The 16,113-nt window shown below is 45.5% G+C and overlaps 1 protein-coding gene across 2 annotated transcripts in view; it reads right to left on the reverse strand.

Annotated features, from left to right (window-relative positions):
• The window catches only part of dpp10 (dipeptidyl peptidase like 10), a 263,460-nt gene that overhangs the window by 73,462 nt on the left and 173,885 nt on the right, over positions 1 to 16,113 (reverse strand). For both annotated transcript variants that reach the window (XM_030428756.1, XM_030428757.1), the window contains exons 2-3: positions 13,005 to 13,119; positions 11,087 to 11,182 (exon numbers count right to left, since the gene is read on the reverse strand). In XM_030428756.1, coding sequence (XP_030284616.1) covers positions 11,087 to 11,182; positions 13,005 to 13,119 — 211 coding nt within the window. The remainder of the gene's footprint in view (positions 1 to 11,086; positions 11,183 to 13,004; positions 13,120 to 16,113) is intronic.

Raw genomic sequence — 16,113 nt, forward strand, 5'->3', positions numbered from 1 at the left:
CCTATGGACGGATTTCGATGCAACGGACTCGGGACATATTTTAAAGGAATGTGTGTGACATTAATGCAAACGCCTGCCTGCCTCTGTTCCACTCGCTCACACCACTAACGGCGTGCATCACCAGCTAACATTGACAAACGGCTCAGAGATTATCAGCACGAGAGACACGAAGCAGACCGACAATCACTGAGCGGCAACGCTGAATATTTAGAAAGGTTGACTTTACTTTAAAACGTCAGGAAACAGACAACCTCAGAATTATCAGAACATTTATACAGTCATTCAAATAGAAATACATCAACATCTTTTGAATCTGCAAAGAGATGGTGATGATGAATCTTCAGATGCACTCTGGATCTAATGGACGATCAATCAGCGTGAATATGAGCGGGTTCATTTCCTGTTGATGCTGATTTAGTTTAATGCGTTTGATAACAACGTACCACTTACCCTGGATGGTGCATTTCTAAGTAAAGGAACACGTACACACATAATATTTGTTTGTTTGTGTTCCATTTCCTTTTCCTGTGACCAAGCTGGATTTTGCACGGCTCTTATTCCGGCTCAGTCAGGTCGCGTCGGACGATCGCGAGGTGCCACCATTAACGTCTTTATCCAAAACACCCGAGTGTTTCGACAACAAAACCGACACAAATCAAAGCGGTCAAAAAAAGCAAAAATGTAGCGTGATTTTGAGAAGCTACTGGCAGAAGCATCTCCACGCACCGTCAACACCACGGCAAGAATGAACAGTGTAATCTGTTCCATTGATTTTTATAAAAGCAAACTGTCATTACTTGAGTGGAACAGAATTACAACGGCACGACAGAAATAAGAAATTGCTCCGTCACCTCCAGCAGATCTTCAGCATCCATTCAGGAGACGCAGGCAAATTATTTCTAAACGTGCGGTGAGGCCGGGGATGGAAATGTGTTTTTGAGAATTCATCCAAGTGTAATTTATTCCCTTCCAAGTTGTTTGGCATTTGGATGTGAACTGTGTGTTTTTACTTTAATTTGTGATGCACCTGCAATTTTAAAGCTTTTCTGTCTACTTTTTGGGAGAGCGAAGGGAAAAATAAACCCAGCGCTTCCTCCTTCCAACGCAGAAACAAAAAGACCTGGAAATCTTTCAGCTAAAAGAAACCAGAAACCTGGAGGCACAGAGCCGCCAAGAGTCAGAACAGCAACAAGAAAAAACATCAAATTGTAGAATTTCGACGGGTTTGATGATAGAAAACAGTCATTTTAACGCAGAAACAGAGAGATAGTTCTTTAAACGCGTGGTTCTGAAATCCTCTGTCGTCTTGTTCAATGGATTCGGGTCACACACACACACACACACACACACACACACAGCTGAGGACTCCCAGTGTGAATGGGCTGTGACTGGTGGTTTTAACCCTCTGCAGGCCTGCTGCTCACACCTGTCAGCTCCTCACCTTCATCCAATACATCACTGTCTCCCCGCCCCAGGGGAAGGTCCGAGCCAATCAATACCCTCCTTCGTTAGAATCCCAACAAACGGCCTCCAGCAAATGTCATCAGCGGCGGACAGACGCTGTCTTACTATCGCTGCAGTCATCTGGATTCATCAGGGAGGAATTAACAGCATCAACAATAATATTCATGACGACTAGCTGGATATGAAATACAAATACAGTCAGAACGACATCCAGCTGCAGAAGTGATAAACGTCTGTATTTGTGTATCGATCTAATCGCAGAGGCCTCGCTCACCCACAATGCACCCACACAAGTGGTTTTAATCATCGCGGCCGTCCTCGTCTCAGGACTGAACCTGCCGTGTGGCGACCTGCTGTGATTCCAAGCACGGCTCGTCAGACCCGAGCCGAGTGGAAACACCTGCGGGGGCGTGCAGGTCTCGATACATGTGCTTTAAAACGTTTATCTATGATAGTTATATAACTCCATTTACACAGGAGCAGCGCGGGAGGTGAAGGTAAACCTGGAGGTGCAGGTAACACATCATCTCCTGTAATTTCAATAAACTTTGCACTTGAAATGATCATTACGTAACAGAACCCACTAATACATGAAGCTGACCAACACTGTAATAAAAAAACAGGAAGATTTTCCGCAGCTCGTGTCTTCAGATGCACTCTGGGTCTAATGGACGATCAATCAGCGTGGATTCATTTCCTCTTGATGATGATTTAGTTTAATGCATCTGATAACAGCGAACCACTTACCCTGGATCGTAAACTTAACAGTCTACATAAAGGAACACGCACACACATCATACTTGTTATGTAACACTTCTGCATTATGTTACAAGATTCTGTTTTGTTTTGGAAAGAAAAGACTGTTTCCGTTAACATGTTTGTACGATTTCAGTCAGGACATTTTTATACATTAATACTTCCACTAAGGAGGTTTTGTGTCTTTTTGTTGGTTGGCTAGTTTTGCAGCCGGAATGAAATGGACCACGGACCAGAATAAAGCTCATTAATGTTTGGTGTTGATCCGGATGAAGGGGATGGATCCTGGAGTTTTGTTTTCAAGAGTATGCAGATCTTTCAAGGAACAAGAATGGCACTCAGTAGAGCGCATACCTCCACCCAAAACATAAGATGAGATAAGATGAGATGAGATCCTTTATTAGTCCCACAATCAGGAAATTTACAATATTACAACAGCAAAGGGGATAGCAAAAAAAAGAGAGAATATCGATTAAAAACAGCATTAATTAGTGAGTAAAAAAGATAGAAAATAGAAGTAAAGAGCAGCAGAGACAAAACAAACCTCCTAAACCTGATCCGGTATTGTCTTTGTTTCCTTCTAGCTGCTAAAGATTATCCTCATCAAAACATATAAATCCACGAGAGTTTTAATAGGATCTGCATCAAATGTTAGTGACTTAATCATGCTACCCAATTAAATACAGCAGGTGTAATATTCCCTGAGAGACGTACTAAAATGTAAAAATATTTCCTGGATCCTCCCGAAAAGTTAATGGGACCTATTCTGGGCAAAAGAGCCGTCCTCCATCCAGGTTTGGTGGAAATCTGGACTGTAGTTTTTGTGTAATCTCACTAACAAACCAACAAACCAACAAACATTAACCACCTTGAGAAGTTCATAATGCAGTAAGCATATTTATGTGTCTGTGGAGGTATCTGGGTCACGTGAAAACATTATTGTGTTTATCACATTTTGAGGCATCTAATGCATCGTTGTCTGCAGCAGCAGCTGTTGAGAGTCGCCTGTTTCTGTGCTGCAGTTTGTCATGATGGGCCAACAGAAGCGAGCTTATTAAAAGTGATGTGAGTCCCGACGTTAGGATCCACGCGGTGACTGACACTGACGGTTCTGTTGGTGGGAAATCGATGGAGTCAACAATTTTATCAGCCGTCGTACTCTCCGTGTCTCTGTCTCCTACACGGAGGACGAGAACAGACAGTCATTTCATTTCTACACTTTATTGCTCCGGTGTTTTACTCTCCCTGTCTGCTGTTTTCCAGCCTCGACATCACGCGCTGTGACGCGCGGCCTCGCGGCTGTTTACAGCCGGGTGTGGATGCGATTTTCTATCTTTGTAGCCATTAGTCCACTTTTTTTGTTTTTATCTTCTCGGGTTGTTATGCAAATTATAAAGAGCATCCAAGATCCGGCCTTCAGAGAGGAGAATGTTTCTGAGAAATGCTCGGTCTGATAACAGTGCGTCTGATGCACTAATGGCTGTGTTAATGTCTGACTTCTGCACTGCACGCAGCGAAACGAGGGCACAGTGACGAATTCAACCTCTCGCTTTTAATCAGTGTCCCTCACCGCTCAGAACGCTGATAACGGAAACGCCAGGAGCTGCAAAAATAGGATGCCGCTAACAGGAGCTTGATGGAAAGATGGAGAAGAGTGTGAGATGCATTAAAGGAGGACTCAACAGACGAGGAAGCTCCTCCTAACGAACGCGTTTACAGTCAGAGGAGTGGAGCGGGAGGACGCTCACACGTGTGTGATGATGTGTCTGAACATTCACAGCTGACCGCCTCCTTTCAGCTCCGGAGCTGCCGAGCAGTCGCATGCAGCCATTAACAACCTTCATGCTCTGACGGCTGTGTGTATGTGCTACATGCATGTTGGCAGACACAAACACACACACACACACACACACACACACACAGTCTTTCCTACGCTGATACTTCTGCAGCAGTTCCCGGCGCAGCGTGGGAAGTCTCTAATGTTAATTAATGGGAGGAACCAGAGCGTGCGATTCCTAATTAACCCCTGAGAATGATGCTGCGAAGGCACGCGGGTGGAAAAAAGCCGTCTAAGAAGAATGCAATTTACTTCTTCAAGGCCCTGTTTCCCTGCTCGCGATCCATATGTTGCAAACCACTTTGCAGATCATTGGCAGCTGACAGCGACGGCGCTGATCTTTTATTCCTTTTGCCACCAGGCTGAGTGGCGGGGGAATAGAGATTAATTGGTGTGATCATGTAGCTAATTAAGAAAATGAGAGAAAATCAAGGTGGGTTGAGGGCTCAACGCGAGAAGACCTACTGAACTGAGCTGAACGTCGGAGCGATTAGTCATCCGGTGAAGAAAAACAAGCGGCTGGCACACAAACATCTCCTAGAAATCACATCGTGATCTGGCACTGACTGTGCGCTTTTTACACTTATTAAGAAAAGCCGCGCGCTATCTTGAGTCCACACACCCGTGAAATACACCCAGGGGTGCGCGAGCATCAGCTCGAGCGTGTCGGTGTGTCCACGCCCTCGACAAACTGCAGCCTGGGTCGCGGCCCGCTCATTGGCAGTCCGGCCAAGAGCTTCACGCCGCGTGCCAAAGTCCTGATTTAGAATAAAAGGTGCGGAAGGAAAACAATGATTCACCAAACAGTGCCCCACAGTGAGAGTAATGGGATGCGTCGGTGCCAAGGTAAGAGGCTCGCCCAGGGGGAACATTGGTGGCAAAGATCATCTGGACGTTATATGCTGGTTCTAATGTCGATACAAATGAGCATCAGGGGGAGGACGGGGATCGTTTCCTGTGCTGCAGCAGGGCGTGATCTCAACTCAGGGTGGAGGAGACGTTTCTCAACCGTCGTCTACAGCTTCAGTTTGATTTAGTGACCGTCCAGCTGCCCAATGAGAGGAGGTCCGAGTGCAATGCCTCCAAATATTACCGTATGACCAGTGCAGAGTTCCTATTAGACTTTTATGCCCTGGGTTTCGCCTGTCAGGTCAGACAGAGCCTTCTCTAACCATGTGGCTGGTGGAAGTTGCTGGTGCTGCAGCCAAAAATCACGATCTGCCACTGATTTTCTCAAAAGAAGCCAGAAGATATTGTCATTGTACTTTATTCATTCTTGTCATATTCTGTGATTTGTGGCTGCAGATGCAAAAACAGCATTAACTCGTTTATGTTCTCTGTTTTTTTTTACGTGACATTTGCGCATCGCCCACGCGTCTGCCATCAAAGCACAACTAACATGAAAAATAAAAAGTAAAAAGTTTTGCATCAAAGCGTCAAGAGATGAAGCATTTTCCGTGGTACAGGATCTGACATTTACTCTCGCACGGTTTATGAGTGTTTGTAGAAGGTTTCGCACGTTAGAGGAGATCAACACCGCACATGTATACATACAGGCGAGCATTACAGAGAGATGTTGCGCCACATTAATGTGGGAGTGAAGCAGACGATGTGTTGTGTGTGATGAGAGCTGAGATTTTCCATTAGTGGAGGCGGCATTAGTCGGCTTATGTCAGTAATTAGGCCGGAGCGGGGAGGCATTTATCATCGTCAAGGACTCGACACACTCGACAGAAGATGCGACTTTCTTCAGCAGATGTCAGCGCGCGTTAATGCGTTTACACCGCAGAGCGTCATTATCAGATTCGCAGCGGACGTTTCACCTGTTAATAACATAGCTCGTCGAGTAAACACACACCCTCTTAAAGAGAGTCGTGGTTTGAGGTGACGTATATAAATATAGCCTGAATTATTCTGCAGCAGTTGTCGGATGGATTCAGTCAGGCGTGAGAAGATGCTGTTGCCGGGGAAGAAAGTGTAAAAACAAGTCCCGCTTCAATGGGGACGTCACCGCGGGAGGAGAAGCTCACAGTGATCCAACACTTCATTTAAGCAGTCGATCCGTTCAGCTTTCACATAATTACATGTTTTATTATTTTAAAAAACTGAATCACCCAAACAGTCCGGTGGGGATTTATTAATCCACCAGAAACAAAAACGAATTCCATCGCAGCTGATGAGGAGAACTGACAGGCGGAGCGGCCAATTACTAATCAGGTAAAGTGGGGTGGGAATTTGAAGTATCGACGGCTAAAGGCTCAATAATGGATTAACAGAGATGACCGCGGTACTGACCATTCATGGAGGGGAGCGATGAGAGCCACCTGTGCTTGAACCCGATCCTCTGAAGACATTTATTTACTTGGAGACATAAACTGAAAAATTCTGGAGTTACTGAATATATAAATCTGATATTAAAACAACAAATTAAATCAAACTCAACAGACAGAATATTTGAGACAGCTCAGGGAAAAATCGACGGAACTGAGAGGCGGAGAAAATTCATGGAAGTACTCCAGAGGAAGCTGCATGCAATGTGAATATTTGGCTGGGTTGCATTGTGGGTAATGTAGGCACCGAGGTCTGAAAATGAAGAGGGATGTGTGGAGGATCTCTGCTGCCGTATCCATCTTTGATAACTTGTTTCGAAACTGTACCCAATGAGCTCAATCGTGTTAAAGGACTGCAGTGTTGAGCCTAATGCCTACATTACCCACAATGCAACTGTCACATTGCACAAAAGGCATTACAGTAGTGTCTTCACATGTGCTGTATCTCTCCCCAACACCTGTAAACACACTTTAATGTGGGAAATTGGTGGAGTTGCCCTTTAAAAGGTCAACAATGGCTGCAGCTACACACTATGATTTTTGTTTGTAGTTACATTTCTTGCGAGCCGTTGAGATGGAGGAACTGTCGGCTGCCAGAATTCATAGCTGACGTGAGAGGAGAGATTCTGTGTAACATCTCCACGTTGAGAACTCAGCGGAAAAACTCCACTTCTTTCAAGTTCTCCTCATTTTTTTTCTCTTCTCCCGACACATTCGTGCAGCTGACTCATCCGGCCTCGGGAGGAAAACAAAGTCTCTTCACTCCAGGCTAAAATATTCTCAGCTCATGTAAAAGTGTTTCCTGCCTGGAGTTTGCTCCACCGCGAGGGAATACGCATCCAGCCGTCTCCACGTGGACGTCATGTGCAGTCGTGTCTCTGAAATTAACTCTGTTCAGTCTGAAAACACTGTGAAGCTTTAACAACAGAAATATTAAGATAACTTCTGCTTGTTTCTCTTTCATGCTCAACCTGAGTTCAGTGATGTTTCACTGGATGCTCAGAAAGAATGTGTAAGCTAAAAGATATTACTCCACCTCTCTCACTGTCTACTGAACGAACACTTTCTGGCTTTGAGAGCTTGAAGTGAGCCGACTGCTGTGTTATTTTCTCCGGGCCGGGCCCAATATGAAGCACTTCTCTCAGCAGATTGTGAGTGACAGGCGGCGGGCTCCCAGCCTCCGACATCACTGATGGAGAGCGACGACGCTCGCTGAATCGTGTGTGACGGCGGCAGATGAACGTGACTTTCTCCATCACATGCGTCGGTGTGAAAAGCAGACGCATGCACACACACACACACACACACACACACACACACTCAACAGCTGGAGGAGAACGTGCATGACATTTCTCGCAGCCCGACATTCAGCAGATGTCTTCCCTGTAATCTCGGCGCAGATCTTCATCAATAACACATCGGAATGACAATGAAGTTCATGTAACGCTCTGCCGCAAAATGTCAGACTGGAGACACTCTGAACACGGGTGAATATTTATGCAGAACTGTACTATTTATAATCCAACAGCAGTGTTAACTGAAGTGACTGATTCGATGATTCACGGTCCAGTCGACAGATAATTGGGGGTAATAGTCGTCATCATCGGGTTAAAGAGGTGAGGTAAGTCTAAGAGACCACTTCCTGTGAAGAACTGGATCCATTACCAGAGAGGTGGAGCTGAATCACGGCGCTGAGCACAGATCTGATCTAATTATCAAGTGGTATTGTCAGATTGTACAAATCAATCCATCTGCAGGACGACAGCTGACGATTATTCTCATTAATCCAGCGGGGAGCTTTTGGTTTCCTGTTTTATTTTGGTAGATTAATCCTCATGTGTCATGTTTCACTTTGCACTTCCTGCCTTTTTGATTGCCCTATTAGTTTCACCCGGCTGGTGTTAGTCGTCCCTCCCTCTGCGTTCTAAGTGCTTTTTTACATTTTTATTGGTTCTTTCATTCACAGATTGGCCTCCGTCTGCTTCTTCTGTTTTTGTTGGCAGCCTTTTTTTCGACCTCCTTTAGTCACTTGTTATTAAAGCCTGCCTTTTGTTCTTTTAGCTGCTTCCCTCTGAGTGTCTTGTGTTTTTATCCCTTCTTGATATCCCTGACAGACATCTTCACATTTAACATTCCAAAACTCAAAGACTCTTCATTTACAAAGACAGGCAGCAAATCCTCACATTTAAGAAGCAAAAGTTTGACATGTTTTGCTGGAAAAAAGACTGAAACAATGAACTGATTATAAAACTAGTTGGCAACTAACTTTCTTTTGATCGGCTAAATTAATTGACTTATTGTTGCAGCTCTTGTGCCAACCAAGGAAAATATAATACTCTGTTGATTTGTAGTTTTGCTCCGTGGAAATAACAAGATTACAAGATTGTTTCTGCACGACAAAGGATGACAAGCTAATTATAAGTATTACATAACCTGGTGAAAAGATGTGTTTTAATTTATGTTGATAAGTCAGATTTGAGAGAAACAGAGTAAAAAAAACATCTGGTCTTACGGATTTATGATGCACCAAGATAATGTTTCTAACTTAATTACCTTCATTATCATACTGATAAATCAGCTCTTGGACATTCGCAACATAGAAACTTCAACCTGCAACACAAAGTGAGCTAAAGTAAGACTGTCTGACAGTGGCTTGCACAGACATTTTGAAGGGCAGGGGCGAAAATAAGGGCACTTTAGCGCGCATTTTGGCTCCCAATAAGGCACTTTAGCACGCGTTTTTGCCACCCAAGAGGGCAGTTTATCATGTTTTAACCAGCCAAGGGGGCAGTTTAGTGCGCGTTTTGGCTTCCAGGAGGGCACTTTAGCGCGCGTTTTGACTCCCAGGAGGGCACTTTAGCGCGCGTTTTGGCTCCCAGGAGGGCACTTTAGCACGCGTTTTGGCTCCCAGGAGGGCACTTTAGCACGCGTTTTGGCTCCCAGGAGGGCACTTTAGCGCAGGTTTTTCAACAATTGGGCCACGATGGGGGCAACTCCCCCCCCCCCCCCCCCCCCCCCCCCCCCCTTGTGCACACCACTGCTGTCTGATTGTCTCAAAGTCTGATATCTGAAGGGAGGACGTCAGGTGGGTCATCGCAGGATTTTCACCCTGGAGACGAGGATCAAATCCTTTGTGAATCCAATAGTCAATATTTGTGGATATTTTAAGCCAAATGACAACCTTATTTCTAACCCTAACCAGGTAACTTTGGTGCTTTTATTTTGAAGGACGTTGCATATCTATAAATGCTGATTTAACCGTGGAAAGTGAGCGTGTTGTTGTCATGCAGACGAGGCCGAACGCGGCGGTGGCGCGGCGGATCGGTTGGAGCTTATTGAAGTTTATTGTACTTTATCTTCTGCAGTCATGAAATGAACGCCGTCTTCATAACGTGTTCAAATTAACTCCACGCCGCTGCGTCCCATTTGCTCTTGACTGTTCGTTAGATCGCAGGATAAACCCATTCAGATCGTCTCTAATGTAGACGGAGATGAAAAGATGTTGAAGCCAAAAACCTCTGAAGCCTTTTGACTTAGGAGAAAAAATCTCATTTTTGCTTGAAATCCTGGCGATCAATCTTTTCCTCTCGCCCGTCTGTCTGTTATCTTCTCCCATTTGTCTGGGGTCTATTTTGCCCCATCCATCCACAAACCACCCTATAAAGTGGACTTTTCTGACTGCCTCATCGCACAACATCGCCGCTCTCTCTGTCTAGCCTGAGGTCAGCTCAGGGAATGAGATGGCATCGTGAAGATAGTGGAAAAATGTCACCCGGGAATGAAATATTGATGGACAAAAAGGCCTTGCCTCTTTCGCTTGCCCTCGAGCGTGGAGTGAGAGTCACGCAGTTTATGGGCAGCAAAGAGGGAAGCCAACACAAACACACTAATCTGAGAGAAAGGAGACAGACGGAGAGCGGGAACGCCGCGCTCCCGTCCGTCCTTTCCCTCCGAGGTATCGTTATCTTCTCCCTCCCCTCAGCAAACCATAATCAGATTCTCTTGCACTTCACTTGATGTGGTTTATTCCCAGCCAAAGCCTTCCAGGCTTAACATATGATCCCCTTCTGGCAAATAAGGAATCAATACAATGTAAATAAGGAGAGGCAAAATAAATCTAAATGCCTGCATTTGCATAAGCACATGCAAAGTAGAGCTGGGTTAAAACATGGCAGCTTTGTTCAGAAGTGAACTGTCTGCTCGCTGTTTCATTGAGCCTCCATCACAAAGCCGGAGAGGCGGCGGAGGGAGACGTCACCCCTCCGCCGCCGAACAAAAGCAGCACTGCTGTTTGCTTTGTTTCAGCACGAGCACAACTCCTCGAAACGTCGTTTGTGTCAAGTAAGATTCCTGCTGTGTTTTTGTACAAATCTGTTGTATGTACAGCAGCAGGAAGCAGAGGAGAGTCGCTGAATTATTCAAGCAATGAGTTCAGAACATTTGTGCCGATTTTGTCATTTGAAGAAACAGGAAGACAACGAGCCCGATGGAAGTTTCATCTGTGACGAGGAAACAATAAATGTCACCAGAACAGATTCCAAATTCATCTGGACAGAAGCGGGAACCTCATCGACACGGCACACCCTGTACTCTCATGTGTTTTTCATCCTTTTCAGTGCAACACTCCATCAACGGCTGCAGGAATCAACAGGAGCGCTCTGGATTCCAGCAGGTACAGTCGCTGCTGTGGATTACTCACCATTGATCCATTTGGCCTCCGGGTCGTGAGCCTTGAACTCTGCCTTGAACAGATCCTCCACAGCCAGCTTGGTGTCGCTCCCAGCTTGGGTGTCAACTGCAAAAAAACAAGCATTTTTTTTTTAGTTTTCTCCATCATCAAACATCGGTTCTGTCGCGCAGGCCAGTTTGCTTTCCAGCACGCACACAGGTGGAAATCAATCTCCGGCATTAGCTGACCTTGACTTTCACTTCTGCCACTGGCATTTCAATGTTTTCCCCGATATCGAAGCATCAAAAGTCAAACCTCAAAACAAATGCCACTGGGCTCAGTCGGCATCCCGGGGAGACATTAGCATGTGTCTGCATGTGTCAGAGAGAAGTGCAGCTAAGTGGCGGATATTATGAGAGGTACAAATTAATGCCACAAGACACGACGGGCAGGTTTTAAACTAAACTTCTGTCCATATCTTACAAATTTCCCCTTTAGAGCTCCATCAATCCATGTTTTCCTCCAACAACCAAACAAATGATGTATAATGTGATGTATAACCTGCTTATAGTGGCACACCAACAGAGAATCATCACCCAGCTCTGCACTTATACAGAACGTTTAAATTCAACTGCTCACATATTTGTGTACGGTTTATTTTTAGGCAGCTGTTTTCATCGAAAACCTCCTAAACCTCCAATAAACACTAAACTTCAGGCAACCTGCCCGCCACCAAACATCAGACAAACACAGTCAATGAGCAAACACAGTGAAGATATTTTCTCAGGGGCTGATATAAAATACAACAGAGCAAAATGCGTCTAAAATACGTCTGACCTCTAGTGGCTGAAAGTCTTTTCATGCAGCTTTAAGATTCAGGCTCTAAAGCAGATTCCTGAACTATAAAGAAATGCTGTTTCCATTATAGGAAGTGTTCACGGTGGTCAGAAGGTTTCCGTGTTTAACGAGAGTAAAATGTAGATAATTGGATGTTTACATGTGCCGGGCACACAGGTTTGTTTACATAAAAGCACCTACGCTCACAAAGAAATCCACGTGAATGAAAAGACGCACACGGAGCGACATTTCTTCTCCGAGTGGCATTTTCATATGTTCGCTAACATGATCGTTAACGGGCCAGAAGATCCTCGAGCCGTCCCGATGTCGCCCCTGGAAATGTTTCATTTTTAATTATGAAAATGTTACGCCTTCAGCGGAGGAAGGAGCGTGCCAATCGTAAGCTCCTTCTGAATAGGACAGCTGCTGATTGTGAGCTGAATAGGAGGGCCAAGTCATTTTGAATGTCAGCCATATTGGCTTTCCTTGATAACTCCACACAGCATGTTTGTTTATGGAGGCAATGAAAGTCTAACCAACCGTGGAAAACCCCGGGGGAGAGTGTGTGGCTGCGGGGCCAGCGGATTGTGATGATTGTGATGATTTTTACATTTCAGTAACAGTGAGGGTTTTTTCTTTGCTAATATCAGAAGCAGCTTTACAGTTTATATATATAATAATATTGAAATAACTAAAGAATACTGACGGCTGAGAGTGAAGCTCAGGTCGCATTTTCCTCCAATAGAGTAGCAACAAGCCTGACCTGAACTTGACAGGTGTTCTGTTTTTCTACAGACATGTACAGTGTAGATGATCGAAGTCCAGTATTCACATTGGAGATTGATGCAACTCATTTGAAAATGATCTGGAAAGCTAAAAAACGTAGTAAGAACAGAATCTATGCACGCTATAACCAAAACAATTGGCTAAATGAGGCTAAAAGCTTGGTAGAGCTGAAGTGGGTGATAATTCTCTCAGGGACCGTCGATCCTTTCACCACCATCACACAGTCATTCGATCAAACGTCATTGCATTTTCTCATGATACGAGACACGAGTATGAACATCCGGTGGTTCTGTGAAAAACGTCGGCAGGCGCACGTCAAACCGACCTGGTGTGAGGAGGATGACGGACATGGTGATGAGGGAGCAGACCACCAGGATTACCAGCAGAGCGATGGCAATCCCCTTCCAGTTCCTCTGAGGAGGACTCACCCCGCCCAGGTCCTGCAAAGAGAGAAGAGAAGGAGGAAAACATGGATGAGTCAGAGTGGAAAAGAGGAAGATTAGTTTACCGTGTTTGACGGCAGCACCTTCATGTCCAGACAAACACAAGAGCAAAGACTCCAGATGTAATGTGAAATGCAGGATATTTGTTCGGTTTGCATGACTACGTATTGTACACACTGCGAGGCTGCTCACAGCACCTATTAACACGGGTCACACTGAGGCTTTGTATTTTCAATCCAATCTGCCTGCACAGAGGAGGATTTACAATGAGGGGCTTTGCATGAGCCACACTGCGAGCCTGAAAAGTGAAACTCGCTGTTTCTGATTTGTATTTCAATGCAGGGGGGAGAAAAAAAAAGAAAAACGGCAAAGTATTTGCACGGTTCAATCGTCGCTCGGGCAACCTCTCCTTTGAATTACACCTTCCAACCTGTGAGAGATGCATAGTTTCTCCCGGGCCAGGAGTCGCACTTTCCCGCCTCTGTGTTGGATGTTGTGTGTTTACGACCCTCAGACGGAGCGGCTGCCACGTCTTCTGCAGATAAAGAAAACAGCAGGCATTTTGCATTCAAGGGCTCCAACGGTGCACCTGGCTGCAGAAAAAGCTCGGTTTGAACAATCCGAGTGACCGGAGAGGACACAGCGTGTGATGTTATCTACAGTGAAGCAGCTATCCAGGAGGATTGGTGAAGCTTTCTCCTGCAACTCCATCTGAGTCGTGGTATTAGAGGGTCTTAAACGGGCTCCTTCACCACATCTGCTGCCTCTGATAAGGTGAATCAAACCCCCGCCCACTTACACATTTCCTCCTCGCCGTAGCTCTCCCTGGCCTCAATTACCCACAAAACCCTGCAGGTGAAATACAGTGATTACCGACCACCAACCCACTACTAGCACCCTGATTGGCTTGAGGGGAGGGGGAGCAGAATGATTGCCAATTAGAGCGAGGTTCCGCTTTCACAAAGACGCTTTATCTGCATCCGTCTGAGGTTTCCCCCTGAAAACCAAACTCCTTAGCACTTCACACGGCGGTTTAAAAAAGCAGCACAGCTCATTTTTGAAATTGATGGTCATGACTGGAAATGTCGCATATATTGACTGATGAGCCAATTATGTCCGAAGCACTCCCAGTTATTTCTCACAGACCACAGAGAAGCAGACAGGGAGGACAAAGTCACCAGCCACAGAGTCCTCAGCTCAGTCACAAGGTTAACCGCGTCTGCGTTTCTGTCAGCGTCATACGTGTTGAATAAACATTCATACAACAAACGTGCCATCACATTATCATCACATGTGTATGAGCCGACATGCAGGTCAGGTGGAGGAAATGGTGTCAACATTTGTAACTGAGAAACAGCTGGATTTTTTTAACGAAGGCACACAAAGTTTTAACTTTTGTGAGTTTGAAAGCACCGGGTATCTTTTTAACGAGGGACTAGAATATTTATACATGTGTAGATCAGTGGAGACCATTTAACGATGGACTGCAGTATTTTAAAATGTGTCAGAATGAAATCACTGCATTTTTTCAATTAGGGGCCAAAAACATTTAACATCTGTAACAGTGGAACCACTGGATATTTCATTAATGAGGGACCAAAACATTTCAGCATTTATAAGCATGAAATCACTGGATAGTTTGAATTTTGTGACATATTTCACAAGCTGAGTGGCAACAGAACCAGACATCGTTATCATTTACAGCCGTGTTTGTGGCAACAGAACCGGGTCAGCCATAAAACAGGATCCTTTTCCATACTACAACATGAGCAGTGGTGTGCACAAGGGGGGGCGGGGGGGGGGGGCGGTTGCCCCCATTGTGGCCCAATAGTTGAAAAACACGGGCTAAAGTGCCCTCCTGGGAATCATAAAGTGCGCTAAAGAGCCCTCCTGGGAGTCAAAACGTGTACTAAAGTGCCCTCCTGGGAGTCAAAACGCGCGCTAAAGTGCCCTCCTGGGAGTCAAAATGCGCTCTAAAGTGCCCTCTTGGTTGGCAAAACACACCAAACTGTCCCCTTGGCCGGTTGAAACAGATAAACTGCCCTCTTGGATGGCAAAAACACGCACTAAAGTGCCCTCTTGGGAGCCAAAACGTTCGCTAAAGTAACCTCTTGGGTGGCAAAAACACACGCTAAAGTGCCCTATTGGGAGCCAAAACACGCGCTAAAGTGCCCTCTTGGTTAGCAAAACTCACCAAACTGTCCCCTTGGCTGGTTAAAACAGATAAACTGCCCTCTTGGATGGCAAAAACACACGCTAAAGTGCCCTATTGGGAGCCAAAACACGTGCTAAAGTGCCCTCTTGGTTAGCAAAACTCACCAAACTGTCCCCTTGGCTGGTTAAAACAGATAAACTGCCCTCTTGGGAGCCAAAACACACGCTAAAGTAACCTCTTGGATGGCAAAAACATGCGCTAAAGTGCCCTATTGGGAGCCAAAATGCGCGCTGAAGTGCCCTTATTTTCGCCCCTGCCCTTAAAAATGTCTGTGCACGCCACTGAACATGAGACAGAAAGTTTCTTGTACTGAGTAACAGGTGGACATGAAATTGCGCAAGAGAGTCCCAAAGACTTCACTGTCACCGTGACCGCAGACACACAATACGTGAGCGCAGTGTTACAGTATTCAGGGCCCCCGCCGGACCCATAAGACTGATCTATTATCAGGACTTGGGCCGCTGCTCATTTCATTAATACCACAAAACGCTGACATGCCCTTGAAAACTGACAGCAGCTCTAAATTGCCCTTGTGCCTCCATGCATGAGATTCTTTCTCCCTCTCTCTTCTCACTCTTTCACTTTCTCTCTCCATCTCATTTTCTCCCCCCAATTTCCTATTTAGGCACTTTCGAATCATCATCCGCAATTTATTAACTCGCTTACGAGCAATGAGAGAACCACTAAGAGAATTCTGACCCGCCGAGTCGCTCCATTATCGTTATTAGGATGGAGGAAGCATGAGACAGAGGACCCTGACGAACGGCCCGCCCACC

The sequence above is a fragment of the Sparus aurata genome, chromosome 9 (genome assembly GCF_900880675.1).
Source record: "Sparus aurata chromosome 9, fSpaAur1.1, whole genome shotgun sequence".
Taxonomy (NCBI): domain Eukaryota; kingdom Metazoa; phylum Chordata; class Actinopteri; order Spariformes; family Sparidae; genus Sparus; species Sparus aurata.